At 47.9% G+C, this 19,550-nt stretch overlaps 1 protein-coding gene across 1 annotated transcript; it reads left to right on the top strand.

Moving 5' to 3' along the window:
• Positions 1 to 7,642: 7,642 nt before the first annotated feature.
• On the top strand, positions 7,643 to 13,409 carry CCK (cholecystokinin). Its single transcript, XM_025461189.3, has 3 exons — positions 7,643 to 7,797; positions 8,855 to 9,067; positions 13,006 to 13,409. Exons 2-3 carry the CDS (start codon positions 8,857 to 8,859, stop codon positions 13,137 to 13,139), a joined length of 345 nt encoding a protein of 114 aa, XP_025316974.1. The 5' UTR covers positions 7,643 to 7,797; positions 8,855 to 8,856; the 3' UTR covers positions 13,140 to 13,409.
• The last annotated feature ends 6,141 nt before the right edge of the window (positions 13,410 to 19,550 follow it).

The raw sequence follows: 19,550 nt of genomic DNA, 5'->3' as shown, positions 1-19,550 counted from the left end.
CAGATTGATGTATATTCAAGAAGCTTCTGTTATAATTAGAAAATACTGGAAACTATTTACATTTTTATCAATAGGGAACTAGCTAGACAAATTATGGCACAGCCATATAAAAGGGATATTCTATAGATTTTGAGGTAGAATTATTCCAACAATACAGTGACTTCAATATATATTTTAAGTAAAAAAAGGTGAAGTATAGAACATTATGTAATATGTGCTTCTATCGGGACATTGTGTGTGTGTGAGAGAGAGAGAGAGAGGGAGAGAGGTGGAGAGACAGAGGGAGAGAGACACTTATTTGATGTACTTGTATGTGCATAGATTCTGGAAGAATTTACTAAAAACTAGAGGAACTCTGTCCCTAAGGAAGAGAAACTGAACGGAAATATGAGGTGAGGGGAAGACTTCATTTTTATTATATACTTTTTTCTACCTTTTCATTTGTGAATTATGTGCCTTTAATACATATTCAAACTATTTTAGTTTATTTTTAAAAACTAAGAGCTTTCCCAATAAGGTCATCCTGGAAAGGCTGTGGCCCTAAGAATTAACTCAGAGGAGGGGAAATTAACTCAGGTGGGCTATTAAGGTGGGCCGTGTCTCTGATGGGTGTTGAGACCACTAGAGGGATACATCCTTGTCCTCTGTCACACGGAGCCCCAGCTTTAGAGGAAAGCTGGATTGGCAGGATTACAAAGACTCCAGACTACTGGTCAAAGAACTTGAGTCTGTTCATTACCTTTTCCTGAGTATGGCCATAGAAGCTTCTTCTAAACCTCTACAAAGGAAAGTGAGCCAAGGGACAGGTCTGAGGACATAGGCAGCCAGTTTCCCCAGCAACTACCATTCATTTTGGCTTTTCAGTATTAGTTTGAAAAGCAAAGGCTTGTTCTGCATGGAGACTAATGGCTGGGAGCTCACCTCTCCCCATTCCTATTATCCATTCATGAGGTGATCTCCTGTTTCTGGCAGCTCTTATATCCCTGGCAAAAAGAAATGGTACTGAAAACAATTCCTGTGACAATTTGGGAGTCAGTGACCAAGCCCAGGGTCAGCCAATGGCTTGTCATTCACCAATAGACAGCTTGTATATCCAGTCCATTGAACTAAGAGTTGTTTACTCAGTAAATGTTTATTGATCACTTCTCATGCATCCAGCACAGAAGTCACAGTCCTGTCTTCTGGCAAATGAGATATTCATATAGATGAAGAGGTCAGTCAATAGATTTATTGAGCAACCGCTATGGACCAAGGACTGTTGTAGGAAATTAAGGTAAAGTATGGTAAGCTCTAATACTGAGTGTCAGCAAAGCATTAGAAGAGTAAATCTGCAGTGTCACTGCCCCACCTATCACCCCTCTGGCCCGACCTACATAGTGTGTGCAGGCTCAGCTTCCAAAACCAGCATCAGTAGCTGTCCCCGTAAGGCCTTCCCATGGGAGCTTGGAAACCTCTCTGGCCCATATACCCAGTGGGCCACGAGCACTAGGAAATTAATGCGCCCCTTCTGGGAACCACCCTCAACCAGTGACTGGCTGGAGCTGTTGTATAAATACCCCAGCTCCCACTGGATAAGATAACTCTGAAGTGTGAGTTCTACACTTGCCTGGAGAGTTCCCCAGGAGGATTAACTACCACTCACAAGAGTCTTTTGACATTTATCATTGTGATGTCGCTGTTGCTCTTCTGACCCGTAGCCTGTTTTGCTCACCTGTTGGTGTTTGGGTTTGTGACCCTTGAATGAGAGGTCCCAGGTTTAGGGGATTCCCCAGATTTAAAGGATTTCAGTAACCTTACAGAAATGCCAGTGAAAGGATTTTTCCTCTTTTCCACGCAGGCATGTTGCAGTCTGCTATGGGCTAAATGTTTATGTCCTCCCAAAATTCATATGGATGCCCTAATCCCCACTGTGATGATATTAGGAGATTGGACCTTTGAAGGAAATTAGGTTTAGATGTAATCGTGAGGGCGAGGTCCTCATGCTGGAATTGGTGCCCTAACAAAGAACAAAATCATAGAGCTTGCTCTGTCTATCATGCGAGGATACGACAGGAAGAGAACCCAGAAAAAAACCTCTCACCAGGCCCCTGACCATGATGGCTCCCTGACCTGGGTCCTCTCAGCCTCCAGGCTATGAGAAATTAATGTGTTTTGTTTAAGCCACCCAGTCTATGGTATTTTGTTATAGCAGCCCAGCTAGTCCCCTTGGCTCCCTGGTAGCTATTCCAACCTCAGCCATCATCCTCTCTCTTCTCTACCTGAGAACTTTCTCTGGCCCTGTAGGAGCAGGGAAGCCGATTTAGAAGTGAAGAGGAAGCCGTCATCCCTGGAGCAGCCCTCAACCAATGGGGCACCAGAGCCGGTGGGTAAATCCCCCAGGCTCTCCTCCCAGCCTCAGGTGGGCTGGTTTTGAGGCATGTTCCATGAGGTATCTCACAGAGACCCCAGTGGGACTGCCCCCACAGCAGGAACCCACTCATCAACATGCACTTGATTGTCCTCTCTCTCCCCTGTCCCCTCACCCTGCTTCCTTAAGATCACTGCCAAATAAATTTCCTGCTCCCAGGTGCCTGTCTGAGCCCTACTTTTGTGAGCACTAAAACTAAGACAAGACATTCTAATGGAGCTCATCATTAAGGAAAGGAAGCACTGTCCCCAATGACCACAGCTACTTCTTGCTTTTCAATCAAATCATTCTGGGTGATAGCAGAAACACTGGCTCTGGGGGCCTTTGAAAGTTTCCAGAACAATTAATGGCATTTCTACCATATGTACCAGGGGAAAACACTTAGGACCCAAAAAGAAGCCTTCAAACCAATGTATTTTGAATCAGAGCCAACAATCTCCTGACCTCCTTTAAAGAGGAATTACTAGTAACAAGTTTAAATTCTGTGAATAATAAATTAGGAGGCTCTAGTACATCCCTGGAAATTCCACTCAGTCTTCTGCAAGTGAAGAATGGACATATGTCTTTGAGATACCTCCCAGGACTAAAAATCCTAATTGCAACAATTCCCTCTCACCACTACTCCCTTTCAAATGCCACATCTGGATATGGTCATGATGCTTTCAGCCCCCTGCATGGCATGAAGGACCTTCCACATGGGCAGTTCGGGGCCTCAGCTGGTGAGCCTCGCTCAGCGGTAAGGAGGTGAGGCGTTGGCAGGTGGGAGACAGAGAGGGCACTATCTGTTTTTTTCCTTTTCCTGAGACAAGAGGATGGGCTTAGGGTGAAACTTAATTACCATCTCACACTTGGTAAAATACAACCACAACCTCCAAACAAGGAAAACTCTCATTACAACCCCCTTTGTGTTCATTTGTACTGAAAAGCAAAACCATTTCTCCTTCACATACCTAGTGAGGTCTATGTATCAAAGAGCCTGAACAGAGGGACGTCAAGCAGGGGTTTGTATATGTTCCTGCAAGTCTTCTGCCCATACCCTCTACTTGATCTACTTCTCTCAGAATCATTTGTGCCCATCGATGACCTATTGCATATACAAGTATTTTTCTTGTTTATTATCTGTCTCCTCCACTAGAATGGAAGCACCACAAACAGAGGGATTTGTCTGTATTGTTCCCCGTTGTATCTCAACAATGCCTAATGGACAGTTGATTTTTTAAGTAGGATTATCTTGAAATTAGAGAAAACTTTGGGGACAAGTGGTTTATTTGAGAGATGACCCCAGATACAAGAAGTGAGGAAATGAGAGGAGTAAGGCAGGGGAGGAGGAAAAGTCAACTGGGGGCACCTTGGTGGGTCAGTAGGTTAAGCATCTGTCTTCGGCTCAGGTCATGATCCCAGGGTCCTGGTTGAGCCACGTATCAGGCTCCCTGCTCAGTGGGGTGTCTGCTTCTCCCTCTCCCTCTTCCTCTGCTCCTCCTGCCCCCCACCTCGTGCTCTCTCTCTGTGTATCTCTTAAATAATAAGTAAATAAAATCTTTAAAAAAGAAAATTCAGCTAAAGGGAGGCTATTGCTAGAGGCAAAGGAACTTTAAGAAGATTCCAGAAGCTTCTGGGAATGGTCCACACAGAGGACCGGAAATGGGCTCCTATCCCCCACTGATTGAGGGTTGTCCTCTGGGATGTTAAGACCCATGTACTTCCAGACTAAACCTCTTCTGGGTTTGAGTTTTGAGGCAGAGAACTGCAAAGGGGTGCTTTAAAAGCTTGAGATAGGAACACTGTCTGAATGCTCAAAATTACCCAGTCCAAATCCAGCTAGGGGTACCTGGGTGGCTCAGTCAGTTAAGCATCTGCCTTTGGCTCACGTCATGATCTCAGGGTCCTGGGATTGAACCCTGCATCTGGCTCCCCCAACAGCCAGAGCCAGAGGTGGGACATTAGCTGTAGTGAAGGCACCAAAAGCATCTACCTTAAGGGGCATTAAGCAAGTACCTTTAGTGAATAAATGGATTCTCCTTAATGCAGATAAACACATGCATTAACTGGAAAAGTGGGGGCCCAGGCACATCTTGCTTTAGAAGTGGTCAGAGTTATTAGTACCCTCTGATCCATTAAGAAGGAAGACTTATTAGTATGGCCATGGAGTTCAGACCCCTTTTAACTTTTTATTTTCCCAGAGAATCTTCTATAATATATCCCTGCTCAGAATTCAATTCCTAGAGGTGAAGTGACTACAACTTTATAGCAAGTTATAAAGGTCCACTGCATAAGCCCTTCTTCCAGCTTCTGATAATCCTTGTCACTTTTGGCTTCTTCTTAAGGCATTTTTACTCTGGTGTCTTGACCACTCCTTCAGACACCTTATTCTGGTGTCTCAGCTCCCTCTTCTCCACTCACCGTCTTGCTCTCGATGTGCCTAGAGGTGTCCACTTATTCACCTGCCCTCCTAGGCACCCGCTAGGCTGGCAGTCACCCTCCACCCAAAGACTCTGGTCCACACTTCCAGTGCCTCTATGTCCTGAGCTTAGGGCTCATTCTCAACCTGTTCCTGGGACATCCACACACAAGCAATGAGTTCAATCTTATATTAGATTACCTACCTCAACCCCATACCCGGCCCTCACACCTGACCTCCTGGTCTTGGGTAACACTCCACCTACCCACTTGTCTCACAACACAGAGCCCCAGTGTCAGCCTCAGTCACCTAGTTTCATTGCCTCTACAAGCTTCTCTGACATCAAGAGGTTAACAGTGGCTGTCCCGGGAAAATGGAATTTTTCCTCTTTTTTCTACTTTTACTGACTTTCTGAATTACCTCTAATGAACACATTGCTTTGATAATGTTTAATATGTTTCATAATAACTAATAGGCTTCATAATCCATTGTAAACCAAAATATAAATCTATCTTTATCCCATCTGGCCCTCCTAATAGATCCAGACTTACAGCTTCTCCCCACTTGGAATGCTTCTCACATTACAACCAGACTCATCTTTCTAAAATCAGGGTCTCCTTCCTCTGCTCCCCCTCAACAAAACATTTCTCTAGGGGACACCTGGGTGGCTCTGTCAGTTGAGCGACTGTATCTTGATTTTGGCTCAGGTCTTGATCTTAGGGTCCTGGGATGGAGCCCCCTGCTGAGCATGGAGCCTGCTTGAGGATTTCTCTCTCTCTCTCCTTCTTCCTCTGCCCCTCCCTCCCCACCCTAAAGCACTCACTTGTGGCCCCCCCTCAAATAAATAAATAAATAAATATTTTTAAAAAACCCAAAAAATACTTCTCTGGGATCATCTCCCAACTCCTGCACCACGATAGTCCCTCAAATACATCAGAATCACTAGAGGGTTGTCTGTTTACTTTTTTTGCTGCTCCCCCATCATATTGTCATCATTGTTCATGCTGCATCCCCAATGCCTGGCACAAAGCAACTGTTCAATAAATATTAATTATTAATTAAGTGGATGGAAGGAAGGGTGTTAAGTCACTGGCTTACCACAAGGAAATTCTATAGCAGTGGTTCTTAAAGTGCGTTCAGGGGCTCACCAGCAGGCGCATCATTGGGGAACTTGTTAGAAGCGGGAGATTCTTGGGCCCCACCTCAGAATCAGAGACTCAGGATATCTGAACAAGCCTTTTAGGTGATTCTGTTTTGTAGCAAGTTTATGTTCCCAGAAATACCTTGGCCACAGTCACAAATAAAACTAGTTCCTGCAACTGAACTACACACCCCTTAGCAGCCTTGTGGAAAAACCACTGGAAAACATCTTACTTGCAGCTGTTTCAAAAATGTTGCCTGTAGGTTGCAGAAATACAGCAGCCTCTAGAGTTTAGAAAAGGGGATGCAACCAGAAGTGTCTCCCCACCAAGCTCTCCCAGCCACCCCCACCCTGACCTCCATGCCCCCATGCTAGAGTCCTCACAGTCCTGCCCATGTAGGGAACCCTACAGCTGAGTACAGGTGCCAGTTTTGAAAAAGGCACTTCCAAGTCCTTCTTGAGGGAAAGGAGGAGAGGAATGAAGGGCTCCGGGGCTGGACAAGGGACAGATGTGACCCCGAGGTCTCGGGCTGGGAAGATTCTTTTTTTTTTTTTAAAAGATCTTATTTGTTTATTCATGAGAGACACAGAGAGAGGCAGAGACACAGCCAAGGGAGAAGCAGGCTCCCTGCGGGGACCCGATGCGGGACTCCATCCCCCGCCCGCGGATCGCACCCTGGGCCGAAGCAGCCGCTCACCACTGAGCCACCCAGGCGCCCCCCGGGAGGACTCTGCCGCACGGCCAGGGCAGTCCCGGCTGGCGCAGCTCTTCGAGCCTCGGTTTGCCATCTGTGAAATGGGGTTGGCAGTGCCTTTCGCCCAGACGGGTTGGCCGAGATGGTTTGGCCGCCAGGGCGCCCCGGCTCGGGTGGCCTCGCTCGGCAGCCCGGGGCGCGACGGCACCGGGAAGGACGCGGGGGGCCCGCGGGGTGTGAGTGCTCGGCGGCCGGGGAGAGGGGATGGGGTGCGGCGCAGGGCTCTTCGGGGCACTCTGGCGCCACTGGTCGGCGACCGGGGGCTAATTCGACCGCGACCCGGAGGCAAACGGCCCTTTCCCAAGCTCCGAGCGAAGTCCCGAGGTGTCACCGTCGCTCCACAGCTGCATGAACAGAGCCCCGGGACCCCAAGGGCCCGCCGAGGCCAAGGCCCTTTCACTGACCCGGGAACACCTGCCCTCGGAATCCTGGGGAACCTCCAGGGCTTCTCACCGGGCCGAGAAGAAAGTGAGGACCTCCCCCCCCCAAGAAGCCCACTCAGTGATCCAAAAAAACAAAACACCAAAAAAGACAAAAAAACAAAAAACAACAACAAAAAAAAACCCACAACATGCCCAGAGCAGCCTGAGCTGCTCCAGGCGGGGCGCAACCCCCTCGCCCCCCCCCACCCCACCCCCACCCCCAGCTCCGAATTACACTTTGCAGACACCCAGCCCGGTCCAGTTCCCCAGCCCGCCCCCGGCCTCCTCGGGGCGCCTCCGGTCCCCAGGGCCGACCTAACTGGGCAGCTCCTCCATCCCGACACCTAGGCGTCCCGTCCTGGAGCAGGAAAGGGCGAGGGGGCGGGACGGAACCGGGACGGGCAGCCCCCCGGCCGGAGAGGCGGGCTGGACCCCGGGGCGGGGCGGGTCTCCGCGGGCCACCGCCCCTCCGCTCCCCGAGCCCCGCCGCCGCTCGGCGCCCCAGCGGCCGCCCCCTGAGCGCCTGCTGCCGCGGGGCTGCGTCACGTGGCCGGCGGCGCCGGGAGGGCCTATTTAAGGGGCGGCCGCCGGCCCACCTGCACCTGGCTCGGCTCCCCCGCCGCTCCCGGGCTGCGCCACCGCCGACCGCCGCGTCTACGCTCCTAGCCCACGAGGTAGGTCCCCGGCCCTCGAGGTGGTGTGAGAATGCGGTCCGCGGTCTTGTGCCCCTTCACCGCATTTCCCTGTTTTCTGCATCTTCTTCCCGACAGACAGCTCGGAAGACCTGTCTCGGAGTCAGAACAGCAGAGGGGGCTGGGCGGGCAGAGCGGCGGGGGGACTTCCGAGCCGGCTTCGTCCCCGTCCCCGTGCCCGTCCCCTGCCCCGTCCCTGTGCCCGTCCCCGTGCCCGTCCCCGTGCCCTGCCCGTGCCCTGCCCCGTCCCCGTCCCCGTCCCCGTGCCCGTCCCCGTGCCCTGCCCCGTCTCCGTCCCCGTGCCCTGCCCGTGCCGCGCCGGGATAGCTATTTGCTAGGATTAGCCCGCGCCCAGGGCTTTGCTGGATGTTACACGGAGGTGCGGTGCACCCGGCCGTCTCCTCAAATAGACTCCCAAGGGGCTTTAAGATTTAAATTCACTTTCTAAATATTGCAGGAAATTTCAAGGCTTTGGGGATAGAAAAGTGCGGGTGTCGTATCTGCTCGTGGATCTCGAAGGCGACGGCGCTTTGCCAACGACGGAAGACCAAGCGCTTATTTCTGATTCTAAAAAGCCCTTTGGGTTTTGCATCGTAGTTTGTTGCCGGTTCCCATGTGCACCTTAAAGAAACTTCAGAAACACGGCTTTAATTTCTTGCTCCTGCATTTTAAGCTGCGCTCCTCCCTTCTTCACCCTTTATTTTCCCCCACCGAGAGCTTCTTGGCTCCCGGGGGTCTGGTTTCTCCCAGCTTTAACTCTTGCTTTTCCAGTTACAAGACGGGCGCTCTAACAACACTTTCTGAAACTCAAGGAAAACAGAAGACGTTTCTTCTGCCAGCCCAGGCGGAAGGCTGGGTCCCCGGGACTCCACGGGGTGTGGCCGCCGCGTGCCCCCGCGGCGCCTGGCGAGCCCCTGCCTTGCACCGGCGGGCGCGGCCGGAGCCCCGCGCGCCTGCACTGAGCCCCCGGTGCCTCCGCCAGAGCCCGCGAGGCCCCCGCCTTGTCGTTCACGTCCCCTGTCCCATTGCTGTCCCGCAGCCATGAACGGCGGCGTGTGCCTGTGCGTGCTGCTGGCGGTACTGGCGGCGGGCGCCCTGGCGCAGCCCGTCCCGGCCGACCCGGCGGGCCCGGGGGCGCAGCGGGAGGACGAGGCGCCCCGGAGGCAGCTGAGGGCAGTGCAGAAGGTGGACGGCGAGCCCCGCGCGCACCTGGGCGCCCTGCTGGCCAGGTACATCCAGCAGGCCCGGAAAGGTACGGATGCTCATTCGCCTACGGGGTCCTTATTCCTCTGACCCCGCCTGCGGCTCCCCATCCTGACCCTGTTCCCCAGCGTCCTGCTGATGGAGGTGGGTAGCCCCTGGGAAGGAAACAGGCGGTGCCTTAAGCCGAAAGGTTTCTTCACTTTCGCCCTCTCCCCCCCTCCCCCTCCCCCCCCCCCCCCCCCCATTGCACTGCGCTGGACAGTACGGTTTTCTGGCCTCCTTTGTAGAAAACTGAGAGCGAATGCGGTGGATTCAATTAATTAAGGAAAACCTTTTTAAAAGAGCTTTCTTGAACTAGTGTTGGCCCGTGTTGCTGCTTAAGTTCAACGCTGTATTATGAAGATATTAAAAGGTAATTATGAAGCAAATTACTGACTCTAAAAGACTTTGCAGATCTACCAAATACCCAATACTGGAAATGCAGAGGAACCGGGAGCCACCCAGGTGTGACACTTGGAAACCCCCTAGCAGGAAGGCATTGATGCTGAGAAAGCTCTTGCGTCCTGACAACAGTGGAAAAAACAGTGACGATGTGTCAGTTTTCACCAAAGAATGTAACAGGAGGAAAGAATCAGTAGCAGTTTTGAGTTCTCCTTGGCAGTGATTTAAAATGATTACTCAAGAGACCTGTTTGTTTTTATTTTGCTGTTAGAGAGGTGGTCCCAATTGCAGCAGGACTGTGCAAGCCAGGTTTCTCAGCATTGATGTCTGTCTGCAGGATTATGGTGATTTGGTGGCTCACTAGCAGGGTGACATACTGACAGCCCTGTCCCTTTCCTGGGCCTGTCTCGTCTGTAAAGCACAGAGAAAGCTAGAGTTCCCTAGGTCCCTTCTAGCATTCTGTGTGATTCCGAGGGAGGCTCATTTGTCTGTAGGCTCCTTAGGAATCATGATTGGGACTGAAACAGTTTTTTTTTTTTTTTTTTCAACCAACTTGATCCGCTGTGACATGGATGGCTGTGGGGTGGTGTGCTAAACTAGACCAATGCAGCCAGCCAATAAACCACAGAAAATGCTATTGGGAAGGGTAGAGGGTGGACCCCTTTCCCATGAGGCTTTCTGACCGTCCCATGTGCCAGGGAGGCTTTCCTTGACTAAACAAGGAAAAAATGATGGGCTTGGCTTTCCAGAGTCTCTGATGGTTTCATATGAAGGTAAGATCAAAAGTTTTTCGACCAGGGGAATTCAGAAGGAGAAAAAAAAAAAAAAAGATGATTTAAGATGATTTGTTATATTTTGTCCGCTCTTTGGGAAATTGTCCCAGCTACCATCTTCTGTTTTGCTTTCTAACTAAAATTAAATTAAGAGATGTTGGAAATATTAGTCAGATGACAGAGAAAGTCTGAAAACTTCTTGAATTCCTATTGATTATCTGTCTCAAAGTAATTTAATATCTGTCCTTGGATGTCAGTTGAACTTCAGCCAGACCAGTCCGAAATATCATAGGTTTTTCACTGAGCTGTCATCTGGAACCCCCTCCCCATCATCAGGAAAGAGCCACGAGAAACAGGTCTGAGAAACAAGCCAGTTGCCAAACTACTTCCCCAGAACTGACACTTGGCAGTGGCTTTATACTACAAATCTTAGCTGGAAGTTTGTCCCTAGCATCTCTGCTCAGCCACTTTCTCCCTTTGCCTTTAGAATGCTGTACCACACAAGCCCATGCGGGAATGGCAGCCCCTCGGGACTTCAGCTGCCAACACCCACAACCGGCACGAGGCAGAAAATAATCCTACTCGCCTATTTAACAAATATGAACCAGGAAGAAATATTTATACCTATCCTTGAATATTTTACACATTTTGAGATCATACTGGATATGTACTCAACTACAGTACTTATGCTTACAGATTCTAAACACGATAATGTACTCTTCGAGGAGTGCTCAAGAGTTTATTGTTAGAAATTAATTGTCTGCAGAGCTTTCAGTGATTGAGAAGCGATTCTATTGGGGGCAGGGGACATCTAGCATACACCTGCCCCATGCCCAACAAAGCTCTAATGCTACATCTGTAACATCTGTACTGTCTGTTACTCCTCGCTGAAGCCCTGGTTAGTAAGTTCCATTAGGCTCTGGGAGAATATATAACCTACATGACTTTGCACACCTGACACTCTGTTCAAGCCCTGCCCTCCCCAGCGGGTCTGGAACCCAGTCATCTTCCCAGCTGTACTGCCCATTCGGGGGGTTTTAAAGTTTAAAGGAGGCAGGACCTTCAATTCAATTCTGTAAACCAGGTGTAGTTCCTACTTTGTGTCACACTGGAGAAGCGAGTGAGGACCCAGGTAAATGCACACACTGTGAGCACAGAACTGTGTGTGGAATGGAGGGATTGAGGTGTGAAACCAGCACAGCTACCAGGGCTGAATGTGATTCCTGCACCATCCCCCTCCCCCACCCAAGCCCAACAAACCTAGGCTGCTTATGCACCTCGAAGCTGCCGCTTTGCCTTCATTAACTGGAACTTGGGGCTATGCCCAGCCCTTCATGGTGGCATTCATCATCACCAGGCAGAAGAATGGGCTACATTTCTATAACTGGGTACAAATAACTGGATATGCAAGGTTTTTTTGAATGCAAAGACTAGTATTTCACCTGAAAAATGTTGAACAATGAAACAGCCAGGTCTGTTTTCCTTTTGCATAGCTGGAGATACCTGCAAAGAGGCAGGAATGTCTGGATTGACTTTTGATCCCAAGGCTGGGAAGGGATTGAGGTGGGGATGTCAGGAGAAGAATGGGTGGGGACATTACTCTGTATAATTGTTTCTGGTTTTTAATTTAGCTAGCTTCACTTGGTTATCCAATAAGACAGAGAAACTGCTCCTGCAAGGTCATTTATCAATAAATAAGTCATAGTCTGACTCCTTGCAGCCTGTGGGCAGGAGCTGGCAAGGGCAGTCTCATACAGGAGGGTTCGATGCCAGCATCCAGAGCAGTGGGGTCACAGGGGCCCTCATACGATAGGAACCATGGAGCAGTCCTCCATCACTCTGCTCTTAAAGTCCCCTGGGCTTTCCCCCTTTGAGGTCCCTGAGGGACATTTCTTGCCTCTTAGCTTGCACAAAAGAAGGCATTATACTGATTTCACATCCAGAAGGTCACTGTCTGTGATCTGTGGGCTAGGACTGTGTCATATGTCTCCAAAGAAACTGCTTCTTCATGTCCCTGTTCGCTCAATGTGAATTACACGTGAGAATCATCCTGTTCCTGACGACTTAACTCCTGAAGGTCCATTTTTCATTCAGTTATTGCATTTTGGTCAAAAGGGATGAATTAACCTCCTTATTACCTCTCTGCCCACTCTTCTTTGAATGCCACTGACATAAGATTTTAATCTGACAGTGTGTCTTACTCTCATTATCATTTTGAAAAAGAAGGTAGTTTCAAATTAATTTGTACACAGTATTTGTCTAGCAGTGGAACTTGACTCTATTTTTTAAACCATTCTAACATCAAAATATTGTAACTAAAAAAAAACCCAAAATATTGTAACTGCGTCACCTTAACAATAGTCAGGTATGCTCGGGATATCAAGGGGCAAATTCCAGAAATGGGTAAGTACCAAGGAAACCCTTGCTTGGCATCTACTGAGGGCCAGCTACCACGGTGGAAACACCCCAAGGAGTAGGAAAACTAAGGCATATCTAAGCTGTGGAAGGCCACAAATCTGTGGATTCACTTAAATCCTTATAGATTGGAAGCCATACCCATGGCTAGTAAATACTACTCTCTCTAGTGACACAGACTTGGGTCCTTCTCTTAGATTTTGGTCTAGTAATCCATCCCACTGTTGGACAGCTCTTTGATACCTTTAAGGAGGAGCTTTTGTATTGTCTGGCTTTTCCCATTGTTCTCCTTTACAGATTGAAATAGTGATGCTCTTAGATGTAATGGCCCTGCTTCCTTTGCCCCTGCCCCTTGTAGCTCCTTCTGGCCGAATGTCCGTCATTAAGAACCTGCAGAACCTGGACCCCAGTCACAGGATAAGCGACCGGGACTACATGGGCTGGATGGATTTTGGCCGGCGTAGTGCTGAGGAGTATGAATACCCCTCCTAAGGGACCCTGCCTTTGTCGGCACACCAGGAAGCAACCGCCTGGCTCAGAAGAGGCAGAAAAAGAAAACAATCACACTCATAAGTCATTGTCTCTGAAGTTTGACATTTTCATTATCTATTTATTAAGTTTTCAATGTGAAAAATGTCTGTAAGATTGTCCAGTGCAACCTCACACCTCACCAGAATTGTACAAATGGAAAGCAAAACATTTTCCTCGTCTGTGATGCGTGGTCCTAAAGTGTTGCTATGCTATTAAAATAATTTCATTCTGCTCCCTAGTCCGCTGTGTCTATCGAGCGCAAAGGGTTCCATATAATCCACAGGACCTTCAAGGAGGAAAGCCTGAGATAATACCCAAGGACAAACCCCTGGCATAGATGGTCCCAGAAAGGGCTCGAGAGATGAGGGTTGGACATGAGGTTAACTTCTCTACTGCCAGGCAAAATGGCCAGTAAAAGGACCTTCTGGGTCAGTTCCATGGCCCAGCTCTGGCCACCCTGGGTGTGGGGCCCCTGCTGGGCTTCACTGCAAAAAGAAAACATGCCCTGCTTGCACTGAGCACTCATTTGTCTGGGTAAAGACCAGAGATGCAGCTTGGGTTGGAGCCTCCCACCTGCCCATCCCTGTAGGATGTAGTAACCCCATCCCTCACCAGGACTTCTTTGGGATTCTCTTGGCCTTTAAACAAATTATGGGGCAAATGCTAGTCAGTGCTTTCACATCCCTTGGATCTCTCCATGGCCCTGTGGCACCGAGGTTATTGTCCTTTTACAGATGAGGAAACAGGTCCCAAGAGGTAAAAGTGACTGGCCCACAATTCCCCAGCTAATGAGATTCACAGACTTGATCGCTCCCAGTAGCATGACCTCCATCACCCGAGCCCTTCCAGACTCTGGAGTACATGTGAATCACCAGGGAATCTTATAACTCACACATTCTGACTCAACAAGTCTGGCCTTGGGCCTGAGCAAGCTCCCAGGTGAAACCAGTGTGGTGGGTCCTGGACCACACTTGGGGTGGCAGTGGTCTAGGGAGGAGCCTGTGATTACAATCCCCTGGGTCTAACCATATTTCAGAGACATATTTCATAGCATGTTGGGTGATTCTAGTAGCTACCTGAAGCAGAAACTCTCCTTTCTTGGGCCAATCCCTCCATTGGGTCTCTGTAGGGGTCCAGAAAAGAAATTATTTCAAGGGGACACCCAGAGATAATCTGACACCAGCTACCCAAGGTACAGTCCTTCTATGCCTCTTAGCCAAGGCTTTCAGGAACCTCAGGTTCCTATACAGCAAAGGCCCCATGTGGCCTGATGCAGCAGGGCATGCAGCCCCAAAGGAAAAGACATTGGAAAGAATGCTGGCGAATCTATAACTGGTCCCAGATGGTTCGTTCTCAGTCCAGGGCTACCCTGCAGGCACATAGTGCCATCTCCCTTGGTGGTAGAAAAATGACACCAGTCCTCTTTCTCTGAGGACTTTACAATTCTTTAACTTGAAGTTAGCATTCAGTGCAAAACTTAGACTCTGAATAGACAACACATTATATTGTTCCTTTGTGAGGTCATTTCCTCATTCAGTCCCTACAATATGGCCTCTGCTTTGTATCTCAGGGGTCCAAGCCCTGGCCAAATACTCAGATGCATATGTTTTTAGTGCAGAACACACACATCTCACAAAAAAACAAAACAAACAAACAAACAAAAAAAAAAAAACCTTTTTTTCCAGGTAGGTAAGGGTAATTGGGTATAGATGATGACCTGTGTGTGTTGTGTGTGTGTGTGTGTGTGTGTGTGTGTGTGTTGGGGTGAAGGCTGGTGAAAGACTTAAAATTTAATATTAAGTTAGCAGTGGGGACTGGGTGAGAGAGGTCTGATCTGAATTAATAATTTATAAGTCATCAGAGAAGTAGATGGTAAAGTATCATTTTCAGAAATAAAGACGGGAATCATACAAATATAAATGAACATATATCAAAGATGTTATTTTACTCATTAATAAAGGACCAGTAAGATGTCCTATCATTTCAAAGGAGAATCTAAAGGACAGACACATAGAGGCAGTCAAGAATGCTGAAATGATGGGGCACCTGGTTGGCTCACTGGTTGAGTGTCTACCTTCGGCTCAGGTCGTAATCCCAGGGTCCTGGAATCAAGTCCCAAATCAAGCTCCCCCAGGGAGCCTACTTCTCCGTCTGCCAATGTTTCTGCCTCTATCTGTGTCTCTCATGGATAAATACATAAAATCTTTAAAAAATAGTACTGAAATGAATATCCTGATGGACACAAAACTGGGTTGTATAGTTAGGCCAATAAAATGGCATGTGCAGAATAATCTGCTATCCAGGGCAGAAATAAGTTGTATTTTGGGGGGACAATATTCGCTTACATTTCTATAGACAAGAAGTATTTGCAGGACTGTCAGTTTTTTGTGGCTTACAAAGTAGCCCAGTCGGAAACACAGACTTCAACAGCATCTGATCACTACCTGGAGTCCCACTGAGAGGACACCCACTAGTCCCCTTCGCTCATTTCAAAGTCTCACAGTTTTTCCTAATGCAGGAAAGGGGAAGGAAAAGAACATTTTCTGGCCTCCTCAGGGGTGCAGGACTCTGTACAAGGCAACTCGTGAGCACCAGTTCAGGATGCTGTCCCAATCCTGCAAGCAAGGTGACCCCATTTTCCAAAGAGGAAGCTGGAGCTCAGAGAGGCTCAGTGACTTATCTTGCACTCTGCTCACACATGGCTGTGCCAGGGTTGAAGCAGTCAATTCTGAACTTTTTATGAGGTCATCTAGAGCAGACACTTTGAGTCTGGCAGAGAAGGGGCTTGGAGACTCATCTGGAAATGTGTCTCCGTGAGTCTGAATTAGACTGAATTAGGGTTTGTGGTGGCTTTGATGGCACCCAGTGGGGTATACTGGGTCGGAGTGGGGAGCCTAAACATCTGTGCCCCAATCCCTCTCAGAGTCGCCACTGGATTCAGGCCAGTCTCCTTCTACTGCCATGTACTGCTCTTGTCTCTATGCCACTTGCTGACACAGGGACCTAGGAGCCAGGATTGTATAACCTAGCTCTCCCTCAGCCCTTCCTTGGGGATCACATCGGGCTTCTGTAACTAAGATGAGTAAGTGTCCCCCCAGAAGAGCCCACAGTTCCTCAAGCCCTGCTTCACAGAAGCCTGGGGAATGCACACACATTGGAAAGCCATGGTGCTCCCTTCCTTCCCTCCTCGTCCTCTCCCACTGCCTCTTCCCCACTCACACCTCTCCACCCTCGGGAGCCCCTCACCATCCCCCTCCATTGCCAGCTGCTCCTCTTGAATCCCTTCTGCTTTCAAACCTCCAACCCAGACCATGGCCTCCTGCTGCTCCCACTCTCAGTTCTGCTAATTAAGGCTGCTCTAAGGGTTCCTTTTTGTCAATCCATTGGAATTTACAAGTGGAAAAGGCCAATGACTATCATTCTAGCCCAACACACACTCTCCTCTACCCCAACTCCGATTTTATAGGTAATAAACTTACTGAAGATCACACACTGAATTAGTGGCAGAACCTATAGCCCTCTCTGGAATTAGTTCCTTGCTTCCCTGCTGGTTCTTGCATTTGCTCACACCTCTGGCCCTCTGGTTTAAGAGATCCAACCGGCCTGCTCTGACCCGTGACCACTCAAGCCTCAACAAGACCAGCAGCCACAGTGAACAGAATTCACTTTCCCAAGATTTGCTTTGCCAAAATCTGCCTGTAACATATCTCTTCTATAAAGTGAGGAAATCTTTACACGGTGTACCTCAACCTACAGAGACCAAATGGCATCTTTGTTCTCTTGTTCAGCCAATCACAGATAAAAGGAAAGGGAAGATGGGAGAATGATATTATACATTCATTCTTTTAACAACAACACAAAAACATCATCCTTTCTTGTCTCAGGTTGAAGAGCCAAAGGAAAGAATCTTGACTTCTTGGTTAGATCCAAGTACCCTGAGTATTTTCTTTTTCAGCATCTTCAAATTATTGTGAGTCCTGAAAATAAATAAAGCAGAGGTCAAGCAAAAAAGAGAAAAAAATTGCCTCACTAATTTCCCCTTGGCTCTGGAGTCTGAAAGGATATATTAAAATGATCTGTTTGTGTCTTTCTCTTGCTCTAAGATGTGTCCTCCCAGAGCACCAGGATCAGGGGCCCTAGATGAGGGAGTGCCTGCCCCAGATTCTCCACCAAACACAATGCCCTTGCTGGACAGACCTTCCCCTAGACATCCTCATTATCAGTCCCACCTCTCTGACCTCATCTCTTAACAGGAACCCCTCACTCACTCATTATACTCCAGTCTCGTTGCCTTCCTTGCTATTCCTTGGAAACACTAGACTCACTCCTACCCTAGGGCCTTTGCACCTACTGCTTCCTATGCTTGGCTCATTCTTTTTCCAAAAAGCATGGACTAGATCTCTCAGCTCATTCAACTCCAACATCATCTGTTCAGAGACTGCCCTGACCATTCTCCTAAAAAGCTCCTCCATTGGTCTCTATCCTTTTCCTTGCTTCTTACAAGAGAAATTCTTGTGCTTATCATCACTTGGAATTGCATTACTTAATTTGTTTATTGGTTCTGTTTTACCTACGAAGACATCAGATCTGCTAGGGTAGAGATTTTTGTCTGTTTATTTCTTAATTCCCAGTATCTACCACAATGTCAGGTACATGGTAGATACTCAATAAATATTTGTCTAATTAATTAATCAATAAGGGGAAAATATCTCTGGTTTTCTTCTAGTCAGGTTATATATTGGTTTTAGAAGCAACTTCATCCAAACACTTATTTTAAAAATCAGAGAAGTAAAGCAGGCTCAGTTGACACTACCATGTCTTTCCAAGATGGGCATAAAGATGAGAAACTGAAAAACAGATGATGTACACAAACATGGCTGACAACATGCATAACATCCATGGAGATTGACATGGAGAGTATACTTTTAAAATATACCCCACCCCAGGGGTACTGGGTGGCTCAGTTAGTTAAGTGCTGGACTCTCGGTTTTGGGAGGTCATGGTCTCAGGATTATGAGATCAAGCCTCACATCTGGCTCTGTCTTGGGCATGGAGCTTGCTTAAGACTCTCTCTCCTTCTCCTTCCTCCTCTCTAAAAATAAAATAATAAACTAAATCTGACTCCCAAACACACACACACACACACACACACACACACACACACACACACATCCAGCCCTATTTCTTTTGCTGTAAGTTAAAATCCAGAAAGAATAGAGCAATTTCAAAGAAGGAAAAAGAAGAATGTTTATGGTTTTTGTTGCATTTACTCAGAATATCAAAGAAGTGGAAACGATCTAAATGCTCCACAGTGAGGGAGTCGCTAAAGAAATGAATGTATATCCAGCTAGTGGACCACTAAGTAGCTATTTAATGAGTATCAGGATGGTGTAGGAACATGGAAAATGACTATGATCTGTGCAAAATGAAAAGGTCCTCTGATCCCATTAAGTTTATTTTCCTTTTAATAAGATTATGTGAAAATGAAAATGATCGTGTGAGGGTCATAGGATCACAGATATTTTTCTTCCTCTTCTCCAAACTTCTGTACTCTTTGTAGATCATCTTTACAATAACTTAGCTCATATTTTTCAGGTTGTGCCAGTCTACAAAGAGACACAGAGTCAGAAGAAAGCCATGAAATTAGTTCTTCCATCACCTTTACCAAGAAAATACCCCCAGCTCTCCTCAGATGACTTTAACAATCACTTGGGTAGCCACCCACAGTATCTACCATTTTGCCCTCCAGCTCTGAAACTCCCTGAAGATGCCACCTCTACTACTGGAGATAAGAGTATTCCAGCTGCTGTGCTCATCCCAGGTTCAGGCCCAGTGTCTAGAATGTTCTGATACCTTCTGTCCTCAGTGTGTGAGCCCGGGCCGCACTGGTACCATTTTGTTCTCATTGGGTCTCAACAGTTCTCTGTGGGACCTGGATACCAGTTATCATCAAAGTCACCAGTTGCTCCAGGCAGGTGGGTGTATTGCCTCCCCTGAGTGTGCAAGTCCATTATTCTACTCACAGTTTTCAGAAACATCATTTGCCTCTGAAGGTCACTTTGTATATTGAAGTCTCTGCATTTATTTTGTAAATTGAAAAATGATAGCGTGAGTCATTTGTAAATTGAAAAATGAGCAACATACACCTGCTGGGTAAGTTAGGCTCAGCAGGGTAGCAATGATGCAGTGAGGCCATGAGTTCAGCTGTTGGGGTGGAACCAGAGCATTACCCTTCTTTCTAAAGAACTTTATCAGTTCTTCTATAGCAGATTTGCTGCTATGAACTCCCTTAGTTTTCCTTCATTGGAGAGCATCTTTATTTCACCTTCCTTCCTGAGGGATATTTTCACTGGATTTAGAATTCCAGGTTGA

Source organism: Canis lupus, chromosome 23 (assembly GCF_003254725.2).
Source record: "Canis lupus dingo isolate Sandy chromosome 23, ASM325472v2, whole genome shotgun sequence".
NCBI lineage: Eukaryota > Metazoa > Chordata > Mammalia > Carnivora > Canidae > Canis > Canis lupus.
This window is presented reverse-complemented; position numbering and strand designations above follow the sequence as displayed.